Source organism: Mastacembelus armatus, chromosome 3 (genome assembly GCF_900324485.2).
Source record: "Mastacembelus armatus chromosome 3, fMasArm1.2, whole genome shotgun sequence".
NCBI lineage: Eukaryota > Metazoa > Chordata > Actinopteri > Synbranchiformes > Mastacembelidae > Mastacembelus > Mastacembelus armatus.
The window spans coordinates 6,701,077-6,727,932 of NC_046635.1; the positions used below are offsets into that span (position 1 = coordinate 6,701,077).

Genomic DNA, 26,856 nt, shown 5'->3' on the forward strand with positions numbered 1-26,856 from the left:
AACGCTGGATGTAAACAATCAATGTTATTATAATAATCAATTATCAATAATCAATGTTCATTGTGCAAATAAAAAAATGTACATAATTTGAGTCATTTTGGGATGTTGAGATGATGTATGTCATGATGTCAGGTGTTTGTGGTTGTGGGTCAGGTACACTCTGGACAGATCTGATGTCTGTCACATGGTTGAAATATTGAAGGACAAACCCTCACAGGCAGTTTTGCAGTCACCAGTTCCCTCTGGAGCAAGAACATGCTTGTTGGATTTGAACTCATGATGTTGTTGCTGTGAAGTGACAGCACTTACCACCAAACAATCGTGCCACCCTCCCATAAACCAATATAAAGACTATACTAAAACCTGTCAGACATTAAAAACTGACTTGCTGCCCCAATGTGTTTTGCTGTCACTATAAATACTTTCACATAAAATTCAATCATAATAAAATGTGTTTGTAGAATACTGGATAATTGAGATCATATTTAACCATGGAGGGTCAGTCTGTCACAGAAAACATGCACGTCATCTGAAGCTTTAGATTTACTCTGATCACAGCACCAACAAGATTCATCAACTGTGCACTTACATAAACATGAAAAACAAGATGTAATCTACTAGTCCTGCCTGCGCTCTTGGTCTTTCACTTTCTTTATAAGGAACAACATATCCCACTGTCATTACATTTATGTTGAATCACCCATTGGTTAACGGTGTATTTGTAAACACTGGATTATAGTCGACATTGCATCTAGTCTCATCTTGAGAAGGGTTTTTGGATTGTTTCTTAACAAAGCTAATATACAGTAAATATGGTAAACTTATTCCACACCCCATGTTTAAGTGTAATCTGTTTCTCGCCTTCATACAACAGCAACATGCGGCTTGTCTATTTGATAATCAGTTCACACTTGTCAAGTAATAGCAGTGACAAAAAACTGACTATAATCCGCAGCATTAGAATTTTCACACATATTAATCTTACATTTATTTACTCTAATGACTAAGGGACCACAGGGATTTTGCCTAATATTTGTCTTGCATGACATTTCACAGGGCCAAGATGAAAATATTCAATATGAAATGGGCTTAATTCCTACACACACACACACACACAAAAAAAATCCTAAAATTGATTGAAAATCAGTCCTTTATGATAATCCAGTGTGTTGGTGTCCCCAAGAAAGCTTTCAGGATGTTCATTTCAGTTCCTTCCTACAGATAGGTTTCCATATTACCAGCTTTTAATTATTCATCTGTGCTCACTTGGCGCCTCATCTGGAAAATAAAGCAAATCCTTTGGACCAGTGATACAAAATAGCACTGCGACCTTTCTGCTGAACCCTGGTGCATTGTCCATTGGTCTCCTACTGTTGGTAAGAGTGAAACAGAATCTGTGGTGGCGATTATTTCTTGATGTGTAAAACCATAGACAGCCAGCACATTGGTGCATGTGCAATGCTTGAAGAGCTAGTTAGTCCCTTTTGTAACATGCAAAATGATATCTCTGCAGTGTAACCATCTCTATTACAGGGGGAAGAGATTGTCTTACCCTTTGGATTTGCTCCAGAGAGCACAACAAAAAAAGCTTGAGCTGCTTGTTATGTACTTGTACTCCCTGTGTCTATGCATAGTTGGAGAAATGACAGGTATAAGGTACTGTATAAGACAAGAATTAGCAAAAGTGGTAGCAGATTTCGAACACTACCATGTCATCAGATAAAATGAAACATAATTATTCTGATGAGGTTAAAAATGAAACTAGGAACCCCAGAGAGGTTTCTCTTTCTCTTCTGCATTAGTTTATTCATCCTTAGATAATTAAAAATAAAACACATTAAAGCAACAAATCTGCTACATACTGTAATTACTGTTTATTTGATGCGTCCATTTAACAAATCTTCACAACATATACAGTAGACATGTCCTTAACAAAAACAACAGGTGCTCATGTCAGTTCTTCTGTTTTTGCATGGTGTCCAAGCCCTTTGAGAAGTTCTGTATGTCCTGACAACGTGGACACTTTAAAATTCAGGAAGCACGCTGGATTGTTGCACAATGTGACATAATCTCTGTCGTTGAAGGATGTGGGATGAAAACACTGACAAATGGAGAAAAAAAAAAAGATTTATTAAATAAACATTCAAAATTAACCATTTAGATTTTGGTAGGATTTTATGAGATCACAACTGCTGCAGATCTCTCTAAACCAGCAGAAGCAAGAAACTCAAAATTATTATATTTAGTTAGTTTTCACACAGGGCATGATTTTTTTTTAGCTGATGTCAACAGTTATATATTACACTCAGCTGACAGTTTCAAATATAATAGACCTCAATAATCCTTCATGAAAGTGATAATGGCCATTTTTGTTGGTTTGATTTTGTGTAGTTTACGTGTCAGTCCATTAAACTGTGACAGGTGTTTTTATTATTTTGTCCACCCCATTAAAACCACTGGCAAGTGAAGTGAATAGCATTGACAATCTTGATTCAGTGGCAGCTGTCAAGGGTGTGGAGCAAGTGAACATTCAGCTCTTGAAGTTAATGTATTGGAAACAAGAAAAATTGGAAAGTGTAAGGATTTGAGTGACTCTGACAAGGGCCAGTCTATGATGGCTAGATGACTTGGTCACAGCCTCTTTATAACTGCAGGTCTTGTGGACTGTTCCTGGACTGCAGAAGTCAGTGCCTACCAAAGTTGTCAAAGGAAGAAAAAACCCTGTTGGTCATGGATGCCTGAGGTTCAGTGATGTGTGTGGGGAGCGAAGGTTTGCCTGTCTGGTCCAATCCCACAGACAAGTCACTGTAGCACAATAAACAGATCCATGTAGGCCCTACCTCATAACCAGAGGTTCTGTTAGCACGAGAAAGTCCTATAAAATATTAGGCAGGTGGTTTTAATGTTGTCTGATCTGTGTATAGCAAGACGGCTAGGCTAAATAACAAAAACATCTCTCTGTATAAAGTAGCATAATTCAACAGCAGCACAAAGTACACCCTCTAAAATGCACATATAGTTGAATTAAAACCTCTCTAACACCATTTCAACAAAAGGGGACATTGTCACTTTCATTAAGGGAGATTTCTTTTTGCATGATTGTTGTATTAGATTTTATTATTAATAAACTGCAAGTTGAATGTATCTTCATGTAATAAAGCAAGAGACAAAATAGCAACAAAAACCTTTATGCAATTTAAACTTTTACATTTACAGTAAACCACCATATTGAAAACTGGAAGATTATTAAAAAACCTCTGACATAAATCTATGAACCTAAGTCAGACATTGTACACACACTTATATTTGATGTGTAATTATTAATTGGATGAACAATTTTATATTTATTTACCTTGCACTGTAAATGCAGAAACATTAATCTCGTGCCCTGGGTGGCTGGTAATACTGCTGTGTGGGTCTCGTGCGTCTAGGCTGTCCATCTCCACCACGGCGAAACTCTAGTGAACTGTCGTAGTAGCCATCGTCTTCCTCCTGCCATTGTACATTTGATACGGTTGTGATCTTATTGTGGGTAATCAGATTAGATATCAGTCATATTTCATCACCTTTCCTCAGCCCACTTGACTGCAATTTAATTACTATTTAGTTACTGTCACTTATTGTAAATCAACACAGTCTGACCTAATAATAATGAATGGTTAATTCTGTTATTAATACGTTTTCTTTCACCTTACCAATACATCAGCAGTGACAGGTTTAATGTTATGGAGCAAGACTTCTTCGCAGTTTCCATAATCACTAAATACAACCACAGCCGTGGAGCCTGATGGATGCACAGCATCTATTCTGGCATGGTAGAACTTCACGCATACACACATACATACACACACACACACACACACACGCGCGCGCGCGCACACAGACACACACACGTACAAACATGCACGCACACATGCACAGAAATGAACAGAAACCAAATTATTTTGATATATTTTTGTGTCAAGACAAAAAGTTATGTCTCTTAATTATAACATGACAAATCTGAGACACTTTCAACACGGTGGCAGAGAAAATGAGTCAAAATTGCACTAATTATTAACATTTTAACTGTCAAACAAAGGAAAACAGCACATTTGACATTTCTAGAATCACACAATGCCTGTCAGTGAATCAACAAAGTGACAGGTTTAGTTGTTAATTTTAAAGTCACAAATCTGGGTCCAGTTTGTTGGAGTTGCTATAGACAGGTAAGATTTCACATTGTGAGCTGATTTGTGTAATTGGCTTTTCAGTAAATGTTGTTTAACAGGGCATAAAGTAAGGTGAGTGTAAGCAGGTTTTAAGAGTTATCAGTTGTTGCTTTGTCAACCAGTCTAGGACTCACATACCTTGCTGTCCTCCCAGTACAGTGCCAGGCACTGGTCGCCAGGTTTCCAGACATGTTCCACATTATGACTTTTCTCTGGTCCTCGGGGACCTGGACCTCTGACTTGCCCTGACCTTCTTTTAGGTCCTGGGTTATTAGATGTATTTTTCTTGGGGGGTGGCTCCTTACTGGGGTGGCAAGATGAGGTTGTTGGCTTGATTGGCCCAGTTCTTTTGTGTTCCATATCTCCGTTTTGGAAATGAGAAGGATCCACTGTCATGATTCGAGAATCACGTGATAACGCCACTTCTTGGGATGTCTTGTCTTGTTTTGAGTTAAAGTTTGGTGGCCCACTATCCCTCTGTCGTTCAAGGTGCTCTGAGTTCGGCCGGTCAGGCTTCCCCTTCCTTTTGCTGTTGTTGGGTTCCTCGGTTCTGTCAGTATGTTTATTTCCTCTTCCATCCAGCTCGCTACCTACAGAATTAGTCAGTTTAGTTGTAGGTGCATTGTCTTTTACACCTTTCCTGTAGGATGGTCCAGCCATGTTTCCACCACTACCATCTCCATTTCTAGGTCGCTGATTATAAGAGCCACTAAACTCCATCCTTTGCTGAGGTTCTTTTGAACGTGTGAAAGTAGCTGTGAAGGAAGAAGGAAAAATCTGCTCATCTCGCAAATCTCTCCTGTCATTGTGTGATCTGTCTGATGCACCTCGTGACCATCTCTCCTGGCCCTTCCAATGCTGGGCCTGAGCTGATGTTTGGGAGGTTGTACAGTTAGAGAGAGGCTCTTGACCTGGTTTAGGGAAATCAGTTTCCCTGTGAAAGCGAGGTGGTCTGTCATTCCTTGTCCCTTGTTGCCTATGGTCATTAAGTGAAGAGAACTTGGTCTGAGATGTGTCTTTGGAGTAACAGTCTGAGCTGGAGAAATTTGATTTACTCTCAAAATGTCTCTGAGGTGCATGGCTTTTTGGCTCTGAGAAAACAACAAAAAGAGCAATGTACTTATAAATTATGGCCAATAATGGGACATGTGACAGAAGGAATACTGACATGTCCAATATACACTACTATTATGTTATTAACTGTTACTCAGATTAATAATCAAAACACAAGCATAAAGTGAATAGCAATAAACAAATGACCAAAATATTATTATTCTAACCACCCACCATATCATTCTTGGTGAGACACAATCAAATGTTAAAATATGAAGCATATAAACAGTTTGTTCAGGCCCAACTTCAACTACAGCCCAGTGCTGAATTGGCGTTCCGCACCAATGCTGGCTTCAGACATTTAGAGAACATTACCTGATCCCCCTCAGCACACAATAGCCAGATAGCCATTTGTGTGAAACCATAACATGCACATGTTGGCCTACTGTTTTTAATTAGTACATTCATACTGATGAACTAAAATTAAAATGCACAAGAACAAACATCACCCATATGTTAAACATTGCAGTTTGTTTCTTCTTAAAGTAACTCAAGAAGAAAGTTAAATGTTTGATGGTTATGCATCTAAGACAGCTTACTTTCTTACTAGTTCACCCACCATCTATGGAGAGAACTCCAATCTTGGATTCCAGAAAGTCAAACAGAGTGCTTGGTCCAGATGGCCTCCCACCTGCTCCCTCCTCCACCTCTTCATTTCTGGACCTGCCTCTTCCCTTTCCTCTGCCTGAAAAGATCCCCAAAATAAGATTATGCAGACCTAATTAAGAATGGTTTGATCAATGAAATTGGATGTTGAATGCAGACAGCTTCCACACATACATAACGTATATATCTGTGACAAAGCTCTAAGTGTGTATATTTGTGTTTATTTATTTTAAACCTATACCCAGCTGAATCAGGCATTTACTTTTGCTCAATGTGAGCAGTCATATAGAGGCACATTTCAAAAAAAAAAGGTCCTGCTCACAGCTATTGCACCACAGGGTGAAAAAAGGCAGTAGGTAGTTTAGCGTGATGAAACAAGTTTCACGTTGCTGCAAGTCGATTTTCAGTGCTGAAACAAATACAAAATAATGACTACAGGTAAAGTAGAACATCCATCTGAAATCTTACAGTGTGCTTAGGAAAATAGTCAGGAGTAAAGTGTGTATGCAATATCTGGTAAATGGACTAAAATGAGTCTAAAATGACTAAAACTGTCATTGCGGACCTTTACCTAGGCTGTGGCCTCTAAAGGCCCTTTACATCACTCCCATGATCTCACACAAGGTATTTCAGGCTATGGGGCATTTTTTTAAACCAAAGCAGAGAGTGTGTGTACTTGTACATGTTTGTGCTTTTGTGCATGTCTGTGTGTGTGAGGATGTGTGTATACCTCTTGGTTGGGGCTTGTTAGATTCAGCTACCGCAGGGCCAGGTCTGCTAGCAGTCAGTAGGCTGTTCAGTGCCACTTCAAGGTTGTTGTTGTTATCCATCAGAGCCTGCCGAGCAGCCTCCCTGTTAAAGCCCATCTCCATGATGTCTCTCAGAGCACGTTCATCCACCTACACACAAGGCATAAGAAGAGATAAAACAAAAATATAAAAAAGATTTTAAAGTGAAATCTATAAAATGTAGAGAGAGAGAAGGGGAAAGATGTGGATGGATAATGGTTATTCAGTAATATCCGGTGCAGAAGTAAGACTCGATGCGACAGAGAAAGATGGACTGGACAGTTAAATTAGCGAGTGTATTCAAGTTTGAAGCTATCATTAACGTATTCCCAAAACGAACACTGTCCTGTTCCATCCTGCTTATGTGTTCAGTCCAAAGCTGGCCGAGTTCAGTCTAGAAACTGTACGTCACTACAGAAAGCTAGACAAATAGTATCACTTAATCAAAAACCTAACTGGGCTTCAGTAAAACCTTTACTTCAACACAGGCTTGAAATTGTTTTACAGGTTTTGGACCAAGTCTATCTTCTCACCAGCTCACGGTAGTTTCCATCCTGTCTGGTTTCAGTTCTTTCACCCCGGTCGTCTCGTCTCCTTTGCTGGTATGAGTCTCGGCTCCGGGAGGAAGAAGGAGCACTGGATAAATTACTGCCTGCATTTCCGCCTCCGCCAAAAGTGCGTGGACCCTAAAATGGTAAACAACAGGATCAAAAGAGCTGCAGGGTTGGACAATACAATAAAGTACACAACACACAAAAAGCCGAACTTTAGAACTGACGACGTAAACAACAATTTTTAATTTGAATAGTTACTCAAATGTCAACGGCAGCCAACTTTAAACTGAATGCTGATAAGGGGCATGCATTTTTAAATAGGAGGCCAAAAGCTGCAACTGGCAGAAGAAACAGCTAAATTTATTAATGAGGCATAAAGAGAGTACCAGAAAATCGTTCAACATTAAAGATAGGAAATTATGGGACATTACTACAATTTGTTAGCAATGACACCAAAAAAAACCACAAAAATAGAACACTAAAAATAGTCTACAATACACAATATATGTGAGATCACTAGCAAATAAATTTGCAAGTAAATTACAAAATGTTAAAATTGTTTTTAATAATTAAGTGCCCTCCAATTGCTACAGTCACTTGAGTCACAGTATAATAAAGACACAGACCCATGGTTAGTGTTACATACCTCTTTGGTCTTGGCCACCTCAGCAATAGCTGCTGTCCGCTGCTTTTCAAACTCATCATTCTCATCAGTAGTTTTGACCACACCGTGAGTTTGGAGGGTCTTCCTCTGATCTAGTTGCCTGCTGTCTACTTCATCCTTCCTTGCACACTTCTACAGGGAGCAAATATAGAAAGAAAGAAAATCTTGGAGATTCTCCTAAATCATAATACCAGAGGGAAAGTGGGAAGCTCAAAAAAGACCAAACTGAAAGACCTGATAGGCAGTAATGGCAATGATTATAGAATGATACCTGGATCAATGGGCAAATATGAAAAAAAAATGTGAATTTTTTTGGAATGTATCTGTTGTTAAGGGGTTCTCCACAATTACTACTAAAATACATATCTTTAATACTCTTAGTGGTATTTCGCAGGGCAGACAGACTTTTATTTAAAATCACCACCAGTGACATTTTTGCTGCCATTGCAACGCATGAAGGGAAATGTAATTATCTTTAGATTTCTAAAAGTGTTGAAAAATGGTTTAGAAAATAACCAGAACAGCAATGTCTCTTTCCACAAACAATGTCTTTGTTACTCTGGATAATTCACAGCCCTTGCAGTGGGCAGTTTACTGTTTTATATATTCAGTAGGAAACAGTTCCCAAAGATAAATCTCAGTGAGCTCTGTAGATTAGCCAGGCTAACCAAGGCATCTGCACAACATAAATCTGGATGCCAATAAAAGCAAACCTGTCAGCATGCCTAGGTATCATGGAGGTTAAGTGATAACTCATGTAGATGTGATGGCTAAAACTTGCAAGATACTTTCTTTGCAACTTTTGTAGTTGTAATGTTCTGAAGTGTACCCAACACAGCACTTGTGAAAATGGTAAGGACAAATACTTTTGCCTGATGGGTTTAAAAATAAATTAAACTAAATTAAACTAAAACCACCACCTCATCTCACAAAACAGCTAACGTTATAATGCATCTGAGCAACAGGAACTGGGTCTTACTGGCTGTAAATGCAGGTACAGATGTGAAGAGAATCTTTTTCAGAGTGCTAGTTATCTTGGAATAGCGTAATTTTTTTTTAAATAACCACTCGAGTGCGGACATCCAATCAATACCACGTCTTGCAGTTACCCTGCATTAAGAGCACAGGTACAATGAAATTCTAGAGAACGATAATTACCAAATGCTCCTCATTCAAAGCTTGAGTAAATCTGGAATGAAGAGTGGGTGAAAATCCCAATTTCCAAGAGTCAAGCTAATATGGATGCATGCCATTGTGAAGCTGTGATCCTCGCCAAGTGAGTATTAACTCAGGCTCAGTAGTTTTTAATGAAAAAGTCACTGTACGTAATTTCCTGTAAATACCATTGATGAGAGGAGTTTTAATACTTTCTGAGGAGAATGGGAATAGTTGTTCTTTTCAAGTCTAATACTATGCTTAGAATTAATTGTTTAACTGTATGACAGAAGTGTATATTTAGAACATATCACATATTTCTGATGGTGCACTTTATAGGCCTTGTTATCTTTGAAATATTTAATCTTTTCTCACCTTTTCTCCCAATTACCACAGCATTTCATTTGAATATAACTTCAACAATTACACAGCATATCCTTGGAAAGGGGAAAGAAACTGTCACTGAACAGTCTGCAATATGTATGGTAGGACAACAAAGCAGACTTAAAATTCAGTCATGCATTTTAAAGATTCATGAAGACTCTCAGAATTTGTTTAAAAAAGATCAGAGAGAACATTGCCAAGAAAAGGGACATCAAAGCCCACTCCTTGCTTTGGCCCCTTACATACATTTGTGAGGTTATTGTTATTCAACAGTATCTCTGCCTTCTATTAAATCACAGCTGAAATCTCATTTTCATAAACTCGCACTTTCCTGGTTGTATTATTTCTGTTAGTTTATGTTCCTGTTTCTAGTTTATTGTTTTCTTCCGGTATTCATGTATAACTGATTTTTTTTTTTTTCTCACCTGACCAAATGGCACAAAGGGAGGAGGTCCACCTTCTGCTCCAATGTTACTCCTGCTGTGTTTGGCCAGACTCTGCAGTTAAATAGAAAACAGAGATTAAATACTAAGAAATATTCTAGCAAAGGTAGTGGCAGACTGGTTGTAGCCTTTAATGCCAATTTAATATCATTACCAACATAAGAATTTCATATTTTTTTAGTAGTAGTAGCTACAGCATCATTACAAAATCGACCCTCACCCTTTGTAGTTCCCATTTCTCTACCATGTGATCAACCTCTCCTCCAAGGACAGAAATTTTTGAGTCATCGAGAAGCAAAAGACCATTTTTAACCTGGACTGTACCAAGAAGCTTTACCTTCGTTCCCGGGGGAGTATTTAGACTGAAAAACAGTGAAACAATGACATTGCAGTTATGGAAGGATGTTTCATACACACCTGTTCAAACAACTGTTAAATTTTAAAATTAATCCAAGGGTTTAAGACAGTGTAAGTGCATATACCAAACCCCAGACCCTATTGCCCTCGCCATAACACTTTATAAATGACATGAAGCAGTGCCAGGGAATGGGTAGCGAGGCTAGGAGAGACTATTAATAATCCCAGCTGCTCACCCATCCTCATGGTAAATTAAAAGCCCCTCTATCTCCTCTGTGCTGATAAGGCCTCTGCCTCTCTCATTAGGAAAGCACAGGGACTTAGAGAGATTTCCAGCTACTGATGCCGGATGCCAAAACAACAATTAGGGATTTCACTCCCAACCTCTGGAATAGATGCTGTGCTCATGATAGCGGGCAATGCATAAGTGAGACGTACTCTATCCATGATTCAATCACGTACAAGCACATTCACTCCAATCACCCTCTGATCAATGTTGCTACTTAGGGCTTAATTGTCATCCCTCTATGTCACTGTCTCCTACACTGAACAGTCCTGTAATCTCTCTCATCCTTCTTTGGCACTCACTTGCGGCATCACACTCGCTAAAGCGGATACTTTCATAAGAAACACTAACCACCGCTGTTGGTAGCCAGTGTGTGTGTGTGTGGTGCTCATAAAGAGGGGATTTGTTCTGTTCTCTCCTCTCTTCCCATCAGGAAGTCAAGGCCCACATTCTGGCCACTCCACCTGTACAGACTGGCTAGTCACCATGGCAGCAGTCACCAAGGCCACCGTTGCTGTGATGGAGATGTAATTAAGGCTCGGAACCGTTAGATCAGCTGCCACAACGTGGAAATTGCAGAGAAACGGAAAATTAAAGCATGCACATGCGTAAGAGTGTTGACAAGAAGGTGAAGCAGAATGGTGTGCGAAGAATTGTATGCACCACCTTGGAATATATTTTGAACTGGAATTTATATAGCTACAACAGATATTTTTTTACGTTCACATTTATAAAAACAAGATAATTTATGCTATTTCTTGTTAGTAATAGACAGTGGTATTAACTTGTCAGACAATTACAATACACACTAAACCCAACATTTTTCTAAATCCAGCAGAACTGTTATGTAGGTACCTGATCTTAGACAAGTGTTTATACTCCAATCCAACACAGGTGGTATGCCCATCTGTCATTTGTAGTCGCAGCATTCTCGGGGCAGACTGGGACTCTTCATGGTCTTTAGGAGCTGATATGTTCCTGACCTTCTGCACCTGGAGAACACATGGACCCTCCAACTGGTCAAACGCAAAAGACACAAAAAGAATTATGACTTAAACAGCAAATCAGTGGCATTCAAAAAAAAAAAAAAAAACTGCTGAAATCTTCTATTTAACATACCAGAGTCAACATCGTGATCATTTGGTTTAAAAGCATTTGTCACATGTACCACTCAAATAACGGTTTCCATTGCTGTGACATGAAATTTGTAAAATGTGCAACTGTAATTTGTATACAGTACTACAGTCTATATGTAGTGTTACATGATTTTTGAAGCTCAGGAGGTATTCATTCTTGTAAAAATGCTATATACTCTTCAGGCTGAATGGCAGAGTGCATAACCAGGGTGACATAAATGTGCATCTTATACTGACCATAAAGGGAGCAGAATTATACACATACACATTATTATAAATATAATTATGTATTTTAATCTTATAATAATATTGTGAGCATTTTACTCTCCAGTTGCTTAACTCCAGTTTGACAGGGGAAGTAGTAGTTTTATGACTTCTGTTTGGTAGTGTGTTAGGGCCATCTAGTGGCATTCATGAGATGTGCATTTAATAAAAGAGGTGACTATAGCACATAGTTTTCCACCAAATTTCATTAAGTAAATATTGAAATGGCCATATAAGAATTGCTATACCACTCACCTTCTCAGTTCTTCCACTATTGATATCAGATGGTAGAAATTTTCTTCCAATAGGTCTGAGATCACTCTGCAAAGTAGATACTGCTTGATTAAAAATAAATAACTAATGTAACAGCCACAATTAAATTAAATAATACAGAGTTTACATTAAATACATTGTATAAGTGGGTTTACTTAATGCTAATGCTCTTCACTGGCATGCTAAGGAGACTTGCACCCTTAGTCAAACAGAATGGACTGTTGGTGCCATGATGCAGACAAGTAATCATGCTCCTGCACTATTAGGCAAATTTGCATTACCACATAGTTTATATTACTTTATACTTTATTACATGGTGTGAATTTGAGTTATATGCTTTACTGAGTAGAATCTAATCAAAATTATATTAACCTTTCAATTAATGCTAATATTTCAGAGTTGTATATCACCAAACCTTATTGGCTTTTAAATTTTGAATTATACAGTTTATTGAACACAATCTAATTAAAATTAAATCAACATTTTATATGTCGTCGTAACAAACACAGCAAACTAATTGCATAAGTAATTAACTTTATATCTAGTTTAAAGATTTGATGATTGTTTTTTGGCCCTACAAGGTCTGGCCCAAAGTACATGGTTCAACCAGATATACACTAATAAGCCCAAGTGCAATATTTCTTCTTTGGGCAGCGCTTATAGGCCAAAAGTAAAATGGTCAAGACCTTTGCAGTAAAAAGATTTACTGTATGTTTGGGAGTTCTCTACTAATGTGGATGAGGTAGGCACTGTCATTGTTTTAGCGACAGTGTTTTACAGAAAAGAAATTGCAGTTTAATGGCTGTGATTCTTCTGTATTTAATACAGTTTTTGTGTTCATGTATTGTCTATTCTGTTTTCTATATGTTATGCCAAGAGGTTTGGGGATTATGTAAAAAAAAAACATTATTATTAACTAATCATAATGGCTGCACTATATTATGCAGATCCATACAGTGAAAATTCCCTGATGTCCATCTCTGATATGACATTAGGCAGTGGGCAGCGCAAATAAAATGACAAACGCAATGAACACACCTATTAAATATTCATAGCCCTGGAGGAAAAAGTAAGTGAACCCATAGACTAATTACTTCAATGAAAGCTAATTGGAGTCAGTAGTTTGCACACCTGAAGTCCAGTCAATGAAATGAGTTTGGAGTTGTGGTTTAGAGCTACTCTGTTTGATAAAAGAAACTCAAACACATTAAATTTGCTGTTTATAAGAAGAATCTGCTGAAAAGGATGCAAAGTCATCTCTAAGTGTTTAGGCATCCACCAGCCACTAGTTAGAAAAACTGAGACAGTTTAGAGACAGTCTTGTGGCTGCTCTTCATAGAAGTGGCCACCTAGCCAAAATGACTCAAAAGGCAAAACACAGAATTCTCAATGAGGTCAAGAGCCCAGAAGTAATAGCTAAAGGCTTGAAAACATGACTGGAGTCTGCAATCATCATCTCTGTTCATGAGTTGACCATACGGTTGATACGGTCAACTCATGAACTCAGACATGTATGAACAGGTAGAGTGTCCATGGCAGAACAAATGGAGGACGCCTCTACTCTCCAAAAAAGAAAAAAAAAAAAACAACAGTTTTGCATAAGGAGCATGATGACTTGGGCTTCCTTTGCAGCCTCAGGGTCTGATCCACTTGCCACCATCGAGGGGAAAATGAATTCCCACTGAACTACCAAAATATCCTGCAGGATGATGTCAGGGTGACTTTGCTAGCTGCAGCTCAGTAGAAGCTGGGCGTTGCAGCAGGACAATAACCGTAAGCATCAAAGTAAATCCACCACAGGATAGCTTCAGAAAAAGAAACTGTGCCGTTTTTAGTGGCCCTGTCAGAGCCCAGATCTTAACCCCATAGAGATGCTGTGAAAAGACCTCATGAGAGCTGTTCATACCAGATGACCTACAAATGAATCTGAGCTTAAGCAGTTCTGAGGAATAGTCAAAAAATTCTCATGAATGTTGGACAGGTCTGATCCTGAGTGTTCACTTACTTTTTCCTCCAGCACTGTGAATGTTTAATAGGTGTGCTCAGTAATGACACGAAAAATTCGAATTGTGTGTTATCAGCTTAATCACATTGTGTTTGTCTATTGTTCTGTTTTAGATGAAGATCAGATTAAGTTTGAAACCAAATTAATGCAGAAAACCAGTTAATTCCAAGAGGGAACCACAAAGATGGCAGAATGCTGCTAGACTGGAAATGTGTATATGTAAATGTTGCAAGTGTAATACTTACATCAAGGGCAATACGGATAATGTCATTGTGTGTTATTTTCTCAGCAGATCCTTTTAGTTCTGCTATGCCTTCATCACTGAGGTACCTGTAAGACGACAGACAAAGTGTTGAAGCAGAAAGAGGTTTCAAACAGAAGGAAAGCATGCCCAATCACAAAAATGTTTAAACATTTAAAACTATTTGATCACACAAAACCATCTCATATCAGCAGATATTCCTTATGACTTAAGAGTTAACTGCAAAACAAGGCGATGTGACAATGTCAGGGTGTTTTTCTTGAATTATTTCAAGAACTTAACATAAACTAGTTTCATTATGTGATAAGATTTAAATATGCGTTGATGCTGTGAGGGAAATATTGTTAAATGTCTGCATAACATCACCAGGTTAAGTAAGTTTCATTGCATTAGCCTCAAAGACATACTGCAATCATGCACTATACTGGAGCCTTATAGGGACCAACTGCAAAACTTGGATGGGGTAAATGTTTTTGTACTTAGGTATGCCAGCCCTGAAAGTAACGTCATTATTACTTAAACGTTAACACAAACTGGAGGACAACAGTTTGCGTTGTTAATGGAAGGCTAAGGTTGTATTAGCCGGCTAACGTTTTTTATGTCGTTATCTAGCTATTTGGTTAACGTTAGCCTTAGTTTCGCTTCAGGTACCCACGATCCACACAACCCAAAATTTGCGTGTGTAACTTTACTTTTGAAACCTTTTAATTTCTGCCAAACGCAAACACATTAAGACTAGTAAGGTGACAACACCAGTCTAGCACCCCGGTAAGTGAGCTAGCACACTGACGTTTAGCTACAATGCTACCTACCACCCCTCTTTGATCAGGGAATCTGTCAAATCGGTCATTTCGTCCAATGTAGATATGTAAATAACGACACCAGTAGGTTTAACGTGAACACACTTGAATAGCGATTATCTGATTCTGTAATACATGTTTTCCTCCTAACAATGATAAAGCTCGCTAAAGTGAGTACTGGACGACCGTACGTCTCGTACGTCACCGGTATGTGTGCGTCACGGCTCGAGTCGTGCTCAACAAGTAAGGGCAGCCGAGAGGGCCAAAATACTCCTCATATTTTTGTGTTCCTGTGTGGATGACTTAGAGGCTTCATTCTGAAAGATTCTTACATATGGTGATAAAGGATTCTTTGTACGAGAAATATTTCTGAATTAACAAATACGTGAGTTAGAGTTAACAGTGAGTTATACTGTTAGATACATTTGTAATACAAGTTGGTTTCAGCCCGTGTTGGCAGGCTTACTTGGGACAACGTACATCTCGCTTGCTAATGAAGTTATCTCTGGACTTCAAAGGAGATTGACACTTTCCTTTTTGAGAGTATATTAAAACTGATGTCAACTGAACTTTTATTGACAGATAAATGACAGTTTACATATGAATGTTGGAAACACTACTAAACTTCCCAAACTTCCCATATGCTTAATAATTAGTCCTCAAATGGCTTTTTATTGCACATACTTTACACTACGTAAGATAAGATAAGACAAGACAAGATATGATAAACTTATTGATATGAAATGAAAGTACTCTTTCTTTATTAGAAAACCTCAGACACCCAGATGCTTAAAAACCTACTGACATATTGAAGTGTCAGACCTTGCTGAGTGAACATGTTGGATGAGAAGCTTTTTCCCAATATGACATTACAAACCCAATGTGTTATATGTATAATGTCATTCTGAATGTTTTGATTAGTGTTCTGCTGAGAACTATTAAATGTTTATATATACACTTTCTTTTTTTTGTAAGAAAATCACACCTGGTATCAAAATATATAAATAAAATAAAAAAGTTTGATACAGTTTTAATCTAAACCACAAGATGGCAGTATATGCACACAGAACTGTTAAAACTGTCTCTCTCCTTGTTTCTTAGATTTTAAGCTGTTTGTTTTTTCTCAGAACCTGCAGCTGCAGAAATAGACCACTCTTGAAGGTTTATTGTGAGGATAACATCTCCCATTTTGAAGTCAGTTTTCCCTACAAGACAGACTGTTTTTACCATTGTGCCACTTATTGCAAACAACTTGAGACTGTTTTAAAATTCCATGTTTTATTAAAATGTTAAAATGTAAAAAGATATAACTCGCCCCACCGTTTTGTCAATTCTTTTTAAAAAGTGTAAAATCAAAACTATTAATTGCATGCCTCTAACAAGGTAACAGATATAAAAGATATAAAAACTAATGAGTACTTTTTCTAAAATTGGCTATAGTAATGTTATCAAATACACCTGCCAAATAAATACACAGACTTCAAATAGGAAAACCATTCAAACTAAGTATATGGGTTTTCAGTGTGTGAGCTGTCAATGTCATTATCAAGACAAAGAAGTCAGAATTTCTATAATTTGGTCTTCTGAGTTTTTCATTGCATCCCTTTGTCAATTCTTTGACTGATTTGGAAGAGTAAAGCTCTCATTGTCTGAGAGGATTAGCATGACACAACAGGGCTTGTATTTGGCTAGATGGAGAGTGTTAACATACTGCTGCCAGCTATGTAGACAGATTTTCAGGGACTCAAAGAATAAAGGTCTTTAAATATAACAAGGTTTCAAGGCTGGGTTCAAAGAAACATAAATTAAATTGTGTTTAATTTCAAGTTTTGTCTTGGAAAAAAGAAAAAAGAAATAATTGTAGCTGCATATGCCAAATTTGTTTTCAGCAATTCACATAAAAGCCAAACTTGTACAAATCACCATCTGTATGTCAGTTAATCTGTGATTGAGAATTTGTTCCAGTTCATTGCATTTTTGCAAATTTACATAGTAGCCTAAAACAGGAAGCATAATTATACTGAATTGCTAATCCACTTGTAAAAAAATGAATGCTCAAAATGTAACTGTTGAGCAAATTACATGAGCTATGAAACAGATGAAATCTGTGACCCTTTGCCTGTTTGCCAAGTATATCCTACTGCAGACTACATGCTTTGCCAGTAGCGAGGATGTGTGCTACACATGTCTAATTGGACTTCAGTGCTAAGGTTTTAAGAAGGATTGGCATGCTTCCCACTGTCTGGAAGCACAAAGGCAGTGGAAAGGTTAATACTACTTGTGACTTTTTGTCCTACTACCATCATTTGGTTGCATAAGTGTAAGTGTCCTCATGATGAAAGTTCTACTTAAACAATCATAACAGCTTACAAAAAGCATCCTTCCAGTCACCAGAATCATGACTGGTGGATGCTTTTCGACATGTTAATAATCCACACAATAAATATAGACCTATTCTCCTATAGGGCACAGCAATTTCACTGAACTGAATGGCTTTACACTGTAGAAACCTGTCTCTGATATGTTTTTAGTAGAGCACATGAGAAGGATGTCACAATGGTTTCTTTTTGCTACGTAACATAACCTTGTTTGCGTTTATCACCAGACAAGGCATTTGGGTTTTGACCGTAGATTTAGGGGTAAGTAAAATATTTTTGTGTAACATCCATCCATCCATCCATTATCTATAACTGCTTATTTCTGTTTAGGGTCTCAGGGATCTGCTGGAGCCTATCCCAGCTCTCTTTGGGTGAAAGGCAGGGGTACACCCTAGACAGGTCACCAGTCCATCACAGGGCCACATAGAGACAAACAACCTCACACACTCACACTCACTCCTATGGGCAATTTAGAGTCACCAATCAACCAAACATACATGTTTTGGACTGTAGGAAGAAACTGGTGTACCTGGTGTAAACCCACGCAAGCACAGGGAGAACATGCAACCTCCACACAGAAAGGTCCCACCTGGGCTTCAAACCACGAACCTTCTTGCTTTCGTGTAACAGTCAGATAAAACTGGCACCTTCAAGCTTCACATGAAATCTTACTTTAGGATAAAGGAAATTATAAAGGGGTGGGATGGCATGAAGAGGAAAGTAGTTTCTACAATATAGGTCTATAGAAAATTATAAGTAACACCTAATACAACTACTAAACAATAACTTTATCCGGAATGAATGACTGCAAACTGAACCCACTTCTACACCCAAGGTAGCCACTGGTTACATAAACCATCACACTTACGGGAGACTCAGGTTTGATAATACGAACATACTACAGAGGAAGTACGGCTGATTGACAGCTCAGTGAGGCCAATCACATGCATGTTTTAGCAAAGACGATTCCAGTTTTGTGGCTCAGTGGATCCTATTGGTTAGATTAAATACGCGTAGCTGACATCATCATTGCGCGGGTCTATCAAAAAAACAAAAATGAATGTTTGTCTGCAGTTAATCTGGCTGATCGATGTAATTACTATATAGTTTTGGATTGATTTCCGGATAAAGGACGTTAGTGGAGAAAGCTAGTTATATTGTATGCTGCGTTTGTTTCTTTAGTGGAAACTTAAGCGTTAACGCTACGTGACCGCTTACAAATTGGATTAGCGTAAGTGCTAAGTAGAGGCAGCGCTGACTGATAGTTTAGCAGAGTTGCTAACAGTAGCTAACTGAGCCGAAGTTGCTGCTGGAGCGAAGCTTCGAGTAAGGTTGTACACTGATGGGCTCTGCTCTGATTTACACCTTGTGATCAGAAGCGTTAGCGCGATTTGTAGTGTAATAGACAACTGTGCGATTGTTACATAGTGACGTTACATAGAGTCACATCACAAGGTTAACTGTAACGTTAATGTCTGCAACAGCGTTCAGCTCGTGTAGAAACCATTAGGTCATGGACAGTTATAGTCAACGGTTTGAGTCCACGACGGGACGAGACAGTAAGTCTCAAAAGAAGAAGGGTTCGCTCTGTTACGATGAAGGAGACCGCAAACCAAAGTTTGTAAGTAACAATATGACAGACTAAAGAGAAACTGCAGCTTTATGTTATGGTAGATTAAGCATTTAATACACAGAATGTGTACAGCTACATGGGTGACTATCTTAAACAGTCATTTCGTTTTTCTAAATGAAATCGTCTCACTTGTCTGTTTATCTTTGATCCCACAGCTGATTACCACTCCCCATTGCCTCGGATTAATTTACTCTTCCAACATAAATTGTTTAAAAGAAAACTGTATCTGTGTATCTCTGTAGATTTGTTTTTTATGTGTGTTATGCACCGTGTCTGCACTAAAGTTTAGATCTATCTATCTATCTATCTATCTATCTATCTATCTATCTATCTATCTATCTATCTACATTTTGTTAATAGAGACACTGAATGTGCTTATACAGTATATAGGAAATGAAAAGGTTAAAATTAGCACAGAGTTTAGCCTTTACACTAATCCATTCATTCCTACTACTACAACATTTTGACTACTACTAGAATTTGTCTCCTAAACTAAAAGTATATGGAGATGTTGGCGTTTGGACAAAACATTACCATTATTAGGACAGTTAATTAAGTGCCTCATTTTCAAAGTAGTCAAGCTTCTGTTAACAACTTACAGAGATCTACTTAATGTATGCTCAGCCTGCATTTGAGTTAATTGCTTCTCATCAGCATTTATGGATTGTAGTCTACTACAGTAGTAAAGGTGTGTGCAGGATTGGATTTTCAAACCAGGCTATTGTTATTCACTGATGAGCTGTTGGTTTAATGTCATTTAGCATTACTATCTCTAACAGGAACACCCTAGTGAGATGAGCGTTCATTGCTGGTCAAAAGCTGGCTACAGATTGGCTGCCACTAGGGGCATGTCCAGCAGCATTGCTCTGTCTCTCTCTGAAAGGCACTAATGCACAGTACTGAATAATGTACTGAATAATTAAATGTTGTTCAATGGTTTTGATGCATTTGGCTGATTCTGAGCTCACAATGCTCTGATGTAAGTCTGCATTCATCCTGTTGTTTCTGTCAGCAGTGAAATCATCAATAAATGCCAGCGTGCCAGCTCTGGTGACAGCCATACATGCCCAAGCCACACCACAAATTTTCATGTTGTCTTTGTGGGTGACCATGCTAATCTTCTCTGTATCGATTGCAGTTTATCATATGTGATGTCTGAGCAAGCCATAACAGAACCACCGTGTTTGACAGATGAGGTGTTATGTTATGGGTCATGAGCTGTTCCTACATCCTTTCCACTGTGTGGGAGATATAGGACGCTCTTGATTTGCTACACTGTCATAGAGGGTTTTTTCTTCAACAGTTTTTCATTTCTGGTCATCCACAAAACTAGTGCTTTTTGACCCAACTGATAGTTTGCTGTTCTTCTAGCTTTTCTGTGTGCATCTGCTTCTTTAGCATGTATGAACTAGATATATCATGAATAGATTTTTGCTTCTCTGAGCATCATAATTATCTTTTTGTCACTTGCATGCTCATCTTTTTACTCATATTTTACCTCATATTGACAGACAACGCCAGCTCAATATAAATGGCAATTATCAACTCTTAGACAGCTCTCAGCAATGTGTGAGCTCTGTTGTGTGTGAACTAGTGTGAAATGTTTCTCAAGAAGTGTTTAGTAGCAAGTGTCCAATTACTTTTGAACCCTTACAATTTGGCCACTATGTGTTAAATGTGTAAGTGAGGTCATGTTGCCATCATCGTTTATCATTTTTCAATGACTGAAATACACAGAGACCATGTTATTACTTATTCCTATTACCTACATATCCTTGTAGTGGTACAGCTTGATGTTGATATTTGGTCTGCTTGATCTGTCTAACAGTATGTATAAAGTATAACTACTATTATAACACAACCGATTAATATTTTAAAAATACTTTTCACAGTAAACAATTTATTTCTTCAGTTAACTGTTGTCTCAGTAGGTGGTGCTGCGATACTGTAATTGACAGAAAGTAGATTTGCCATTAAAGGCCACTTTATGTGGGGTGGCTGGTTTTTCAAGCTAAGCATTATAAAAATCGAAAAAAAAAAGATCAGTAGGGATGTTATGTAATGGGTAATGTTCTTTTGAGATGATGTTTTTGTTCTTCTTAAGTGTGGTGTAAAAATAATATAAGAAGGACTGTCCATTGTTACATCCAAGATAAGTTAATTGTCAGTTTAAGCTCTGATGTGGTTTTATAGTCTCTTTAATTTGATGGTCATTATCTTTTTCTTTCTATGGATTTAATTTTTAATGTATGTTAAGTTTAAGTTTTTATTATTAAATTGAACATTATTACTTACATTTTGTTTACCTGTACTATTAATCTTAAAACTTTCACCTTGGCAGTTAGAAAAAATATCCACATCCAAATAAACCAGGAAGGTGAAAAAGGGATAGTTCAAAAAATACATCAGCATTGCCAGTATCGATTACTGTAGAGCTGAAATTTGAAATGAATCCAATGTGATGCAGGGAAGCCAATCATTAATAAATTGTACTTTTTTTTTTTTTTTTTAAAGAATTAATTTTGGTTGACAGGTTTTCGTCACCAAAGCAAAGTGAGACATGCTACACTACTACTTGTGTGGAGGGAAACACTTTTGGTATTTAGTTCAGGTTGCAGTCTGTTGTACTACAGAAGATGTATGTACTGTATCTGTCTCATTTGTGAGCATGTTGACTCCTGGAAGAAAATCTGCCAATTTTGTTTTTGAGGAAATGTACATTTCAAATTTACAGCAACATTTGGCTTGAGGCCCATAGTTTCAGAAGTTTGATATATATATATATATATATATATATATATATATAAATAAAAGTGGTGCAGCACCATTTTTCATTTCAATGGTGAAAGCAATTTGCTTTGTGATAAGTATTTGTAACCTCTGTGGGCATATGCAACTGGTCAAAGTCCCAAAAGTTCTTATAAACGTGGTAGGGTAGTTAATAAAGTTTTTAATAGACTAAAATATAAAACTTTCAAAATCTGGTGTGTTAGGGTGCAGTCTTGGTTTGGGTTGGATCTTGGGTTCTTTAATTTTTGTTTTTCTCTGTCCACTATTAAGTGTTTCGCTTGGCTGTTTACCTCTCTTTTCTGCTGTGCATTGCAAGTGTTGTGATTTATAAATCAGCGATTTCTCTATAAGCTACAAGTTACTTGTCTCAGTTAATTGAAAAAGATGTTATCAGAGTTTAATTAACTGAACAGGGTGATAGTGGAAAGTAAAATGAATTCAATGACATTTACAAATTACTGTTGTCAGGCCATTTTGTCCATTAAAACAAAAGATTTGGATTAGTGAGATATTGAAAAACACTAAAGCATTGTTGGTAAAGCAGGTGCTCTTATAGCTATTTTTATGTCAGCCACAATTTTATTTGTTTTGTTAGTTTTTCAGTTAGTAGGTGGTTGTGTTTTGTATTAAAAGCCCTTGGTCATCTCCTATTGACCAGTCTCAATGTTCTGTTGTGTCCTTAAAATCCACATTTCCACTGTCCTTAGTCAGTTGGGTCGTTCTGCATGCTCTATTTTGAGGCCCTGGAATTGGAATGCAGGTGAGGCCTTGCCCTTGGTTTAAATTGTGACTATGGATGGATACTGAGAGACACTCCTTGAACTGCTACTGCTTTCTCATTCTCAGATCTCAAACAGCATTTAGGCCTAGCCCTTGGGTAATGCTACAGCTAAATATTTTTATGGTTGATCTATTAGTAATTTTGTCAGATAATGTGTGAAATCGTGAAAAGAAGTTTTGGAAAGCCCAAGGTGATGTCTTTCTTGTGCATGTTTTATCCGAACAAAAGGCCCAAACCATGAATTAGAGACATGCAGGAAATCCTCACATGTAAGAAGTGGGAACCAGAGGATATGTACTTGAAAAAGATAAGTGAACAACTAATTGAATATTTGATTAATCACTTAAACAATATCTTCAATATTTGAACATCATTCACCATGATAAATTATTCTTACATAGCTGCTAGGCATTTTTTAATTTGCTTGCCAAAAAAGTAACTTTTATTTTTTTCCATTCATACAAAGTCCTTACAGTATAAATATCTAACACAACACTGAAGTATCAGCATGCCTGTAGTGCCTGGCTGCATGCCATTTACTCTGCAGCTATGTTGTGCTCCAACATAGTAGTGTCTCTTGTAACTGCGATTGCAGTTGTACAGGTATAGTGTTGTTCAGATGCAACAATTGTGTGAGTGAGACTCTGGTATAGTGGCTCTTCAATCAGTTCATATATGGATTTTTTGTGTTCCAGCACAAGGAATATGCCACCGCTGCATTTAATCACACTGTTCAGGATGTCCTTCCTGAGATGTTGCACTAGCAGAAATGAACAAGTGGGATTTAAGTTGTTGAGAGACAAAACATGTGGAAAGGTTGTTTCTTATTTCTCAGTCCTAAATCCATCATTTTGGATAGTGCTTTAATACTACAACGTTGGCGGGGTTGTTTAACGTTATTTGAGACATGGATGAATGAATTTTGTAATGTACTTCTGCTTGTTGTTATGCCTAGCTTACGTTCTTCATAGCCTAATTTAGACTACAATTAGTATAATTAGAAATGTGACTTATATATGTTTTTTTTTTCTCTTTAATAAGACTGTTTTTGCTAAAAGCAACTTATATTCTGGTGGAACTTATAGCCTGGAAAATACGATACTTCATGTTTTCTTAACTATTTAATTTTGACCATTTTCTAGTTAATGAGGGGATTTGACCTCTTCATTAATGTCTAATTGGTGGGGTTCTTTTTGATTAGTTTTGTTTCTTTTGTGTCTACCCTGGCATAGTTTATCAAGATGTTGGCAATGTGAGGTAAAAGTTTGACTTTTGTGTCCAATTACTTTGATCAATTGCCTATCTTATTAGTAGAGACAGAATAATTCCTACAGTGTATATATACAGTACCATGGGTTATTTCATTATTACTTTCCTAAGTCAACTTTCAGTCTGTTTCTTTTCTAGGACATTTAGGGAAAAAAAAAAAGTATGATGTTAATGTTGGAACACTCATTAGGGGGATGGCTCATTGACAGGCTGACATATTTTAGTTCAGGCGATTTTATATTCATTAAACACTGGTGTGTATTGATTTATTTCTCAGAGGATCTGTATGGTTGAGGGAGACTTAATTTTTCTATGCCAGTTTTTCATGCAGCATTTCATTATGACAACTTTTTTGTTGTCTGAATTTGTGATGACATTTTAAATTCTTATTAGGATTATTCCTTTGGCATTTTGACTTTGGTACACCTGTTTGAAGTACAGATGACAGCTTTCAGCAAGTCTACAGAAAAACAAACAAAAAATCTGGTACGACTGAAAAAGCAGACAAAGTTCCTCAGCAGGCACTGAGGTAGCTGGTGTGTTCAGATAACAACAGACCAAATGCCAAGCCCTTCTGCTGCACAAATGGATCTGTTATAATTTGCAGACCGGGCTTGTTATAGCAGCTATTTTTCAGCAGCAGTTCTTGTTTAAAAGGACTAGTGTCTAATGATGTCAGTGTCCATGAAACTTGGGTTTAGAAATTTAAACTTAGGTCTAATTAAACTGCAAAGTAGGACACCAAAAGGACTTTCTTTTTGTTTGAAAAAATTGACAGTCAGCCATTCTGCTTGGTGATCATTGTACAGGCTCCAGAGAAATGTGCAGTAGCTCGTGCTTCATTCATCAGGTTCAATAATACCTTTGGATCAAAGCCACTGTATGCCTTAACATAACAGCAGGTTTAGCTATTCATGGTAGTTTAAAGGTTAAGTATGACTTAACCACTACAGTTCCCAGATTTCAGGCCTATTAAACTGCTCTTAGATAAATATACACATCTGTAGAAAGTGGCATCTCACTACTGTTTTACAGCACTGATGATTTGGTATTGCAGTTATTCCTAGCCAGTCACTTTTGAATTTCAAAATAAGTGTAATGGACTGGAGACAAAACAGCAACATTCAACTTTCTTTCTGCCTGTACCACATCGTTCTCCCCTAATGCACCAGAAAATGAACACCTCTCATTGCACTCATGAATTTTCTAATGCAAAATGTATAGAACCAAAATATTTTGCTATGTTAACAGTTGAAGATGTTGATTTGTAAATAGTACGTACATATTTGCTGCAGACTGCTTTCAGGATTTTTTTATTTTTATTTATTCAATGCACTTGCTGTATGTATCCTGATTTTTTTTTTTTTTTTTTTATTTATTTTTTGTTTCCTACCTGTAGCACCTACCCTTTAGAAACATCACAGATGATGTGGTAAGATTTTAGAAATTGCTGTGCTTTTTGTTGTTTATCTGTGCAGCATCTACATCTGTCTGTTCTCTGAAGTCATCTAATCTGTTTATTCTGAGTGGCAATAACACAAGACACTAGATTTCCTCACATCACTGTTTCTCTAACCAGCTAATGTCTTTGTTTAATCTACATTGTGTAGATAGCAGTTTTCTAAGTGCTAAACTGATGTCTATGTGCTTTCTTTACACTGTTTACACTAATGGCATGGTTCTTTCTCATTAATAGGCGTTTCTTCTATTCAATTCTGAGTATTAAATATCAAAATATTTGAACTCTTCTTTTAAGTATCTAATTTTAGCAAAGTTCTTGTCAATTTTTTCCTATTTAAAATATGTTTATTTTTTTTCTCCCCATACAGTTGGACAGATTTGCCAGTATTCGGATTCCGGGTAGTAAAAAGGAGCGGCTACCCTTATCGCTCTCTAAACATAATAGCAACGATTGGTCTATTTCTTCATCATCCACCTCACACCAGTTTGAGGAACTTTCATCACGGATCACCTCGGAAAAAGAGATCCTGGCTCTCTTTGAAAAGATGATGGTACGTTGATTTGTCATTGTAATATCAATAAAATCTTAAAATAATATATACAGTAACCATAATAAGGCAACTTGACATGGAAAACATACAGACGAGTGAATGCTTGACCTCTACATTGAGGGGATCCAGTGGCTTTGTTATGCTGTGGGGACATTTTGCTGGCATGATTTGGGTTCATGTGCCCTTGTAGAGGGAAGAGTCACTGCTAGGGGAAACCTATAGTTCTGACAAATTAAAGATGAGATAAACAGGGGAAGAAGCTGCCCATAGGAAATGGAGAGATGAATCTATTGAAATATACTTGAGTACCATGTCAGTGCTGTATCACCTGAAAACTTGAAGGTGAAACTCTGTCCTATCAAACAAAGTATAAGGAGTGTCAGGAGAAACTCTAACAATGTATGTGCAGATGTAATAACTCAGAAACTTTGCTGTGTGATTGAAAAGGACATGATGCCTATAAATGTGGATGGTGTGGGCTTTTGTGAGCTCCTAAACTACATTGAGCCGGGCAATGACATACCTTTAAGAGGTACAATAACTTAATGATCAGTCAATAATTAATTATTGATGTGTTCAACTGTCAGTTAAGAAAAACATGCAAAGTTTGCAAGTCTAGTCACTGCAAGTCAATAGTGAGTTCTGAGTGATCACCTTTATCCTGTGATGAAACATTTCTATCCTGATGGTAG

The 26,856-nt window shown here is 37.4% G+C and overlaps 2 protein-coding genes across 5 annotated transcripts in view; one reads left to right on the top strand and one right to left on the bottom strand.

Annotated features, from left to right (window-relative positions):
• Positions 1 to 1,854: 1,854 nt before the first annotated feature.
• Positions 1,855 to 15,502, bottom strand: tdrd3 (tudor domain containing 3). Its single transcript, XM_026320281.1, has 14 exons — positions 15,314 to 15,502; positions 14,485 to 14,569; positions 12,217 to 12,282; positions 11,417 to 11,577; positions 10,139 to 10,280; positions 9,901 to 9,972; positions 7,919 to 8,068; positions 7,252 to 7,404; positions 6,661 to 6,829; positions 5,884 to 6,009; positions 4,350 to 5,302; positions 3,696 to 3,821; positions 3,353 to 3,492; positions 1,855 to 2,101 (listed from the first exon to the last, which is right to left on the bottom strand). Exons 1-13 carry the CDS (start codon positions 15,349 to 15,351, stop codon positions 3,376 to 3,378), a joined length of 2,358 nt encoding a protein of 785 aa, XP_026176066.1. The 5' UTR covers positions 15,352 to 15,502; the 3' UTR covers positions 1,855 to 2,101; positions 3,353 to 3,375.
• Positions 15,503 to 18,728: 3,226 nt separating this feature from the next.
• LOC113138094 (protein diaphanous homolog 3) overlaps positions 18,729 to 26,856 on the top strand; it is a 140,279-nt gene continuing 132,151 nt past the window's right edge. For 3 of the 4 annotated variants that reach the window (XM_026320237.1, XM_026320239.1, XM_026320240.1), the window contains exons 1-3: positions 18,729 to 19,300; positions 25,552 to 25,584; positions 25,982 to 26,164. In XM_026320237.1, the coding sequence (XP_026176022.1) occupies positions 19,193 to 19,300; positions 25,552 to 25,584; positions 25,982 to 26,164 (324 nt within the window). In that variant the 5' untranslated portion in view covers positions 18,729 to 19,192. The remainder of the gene's footprint in view (positions 19,301 to 25,551; positions 25,585 to 25,981; positions 26,165 to 26,856) is intronic. The other variant, XM_026320238.1, reaches the window with a different exon arrangement.

Bases quoted from the DNA above. Each gene is read 5' to 3' on its own strand.
- tdrd3 (XM_026320281.1), bottom strand. From the start codon at position 15,351: ATGACCGATTTGACAGATTCCCTGATCAAAGAGGGGTG. The intron at 5,303-5,883 runs GTGGGTGAACTA...TTGTTTTCTCAG, and splicing joins TGGAGTTCTCTCCATAGATG to AGCCAAAAAGCCATGCACCT. The intron at 3,822-4,349 runs GTATGTGAGTCC...GTATGCGTGAAG, and splicing joins TGTACTGGGAGGACAGCAAG to TTCTACCATGCCAGAATAGA.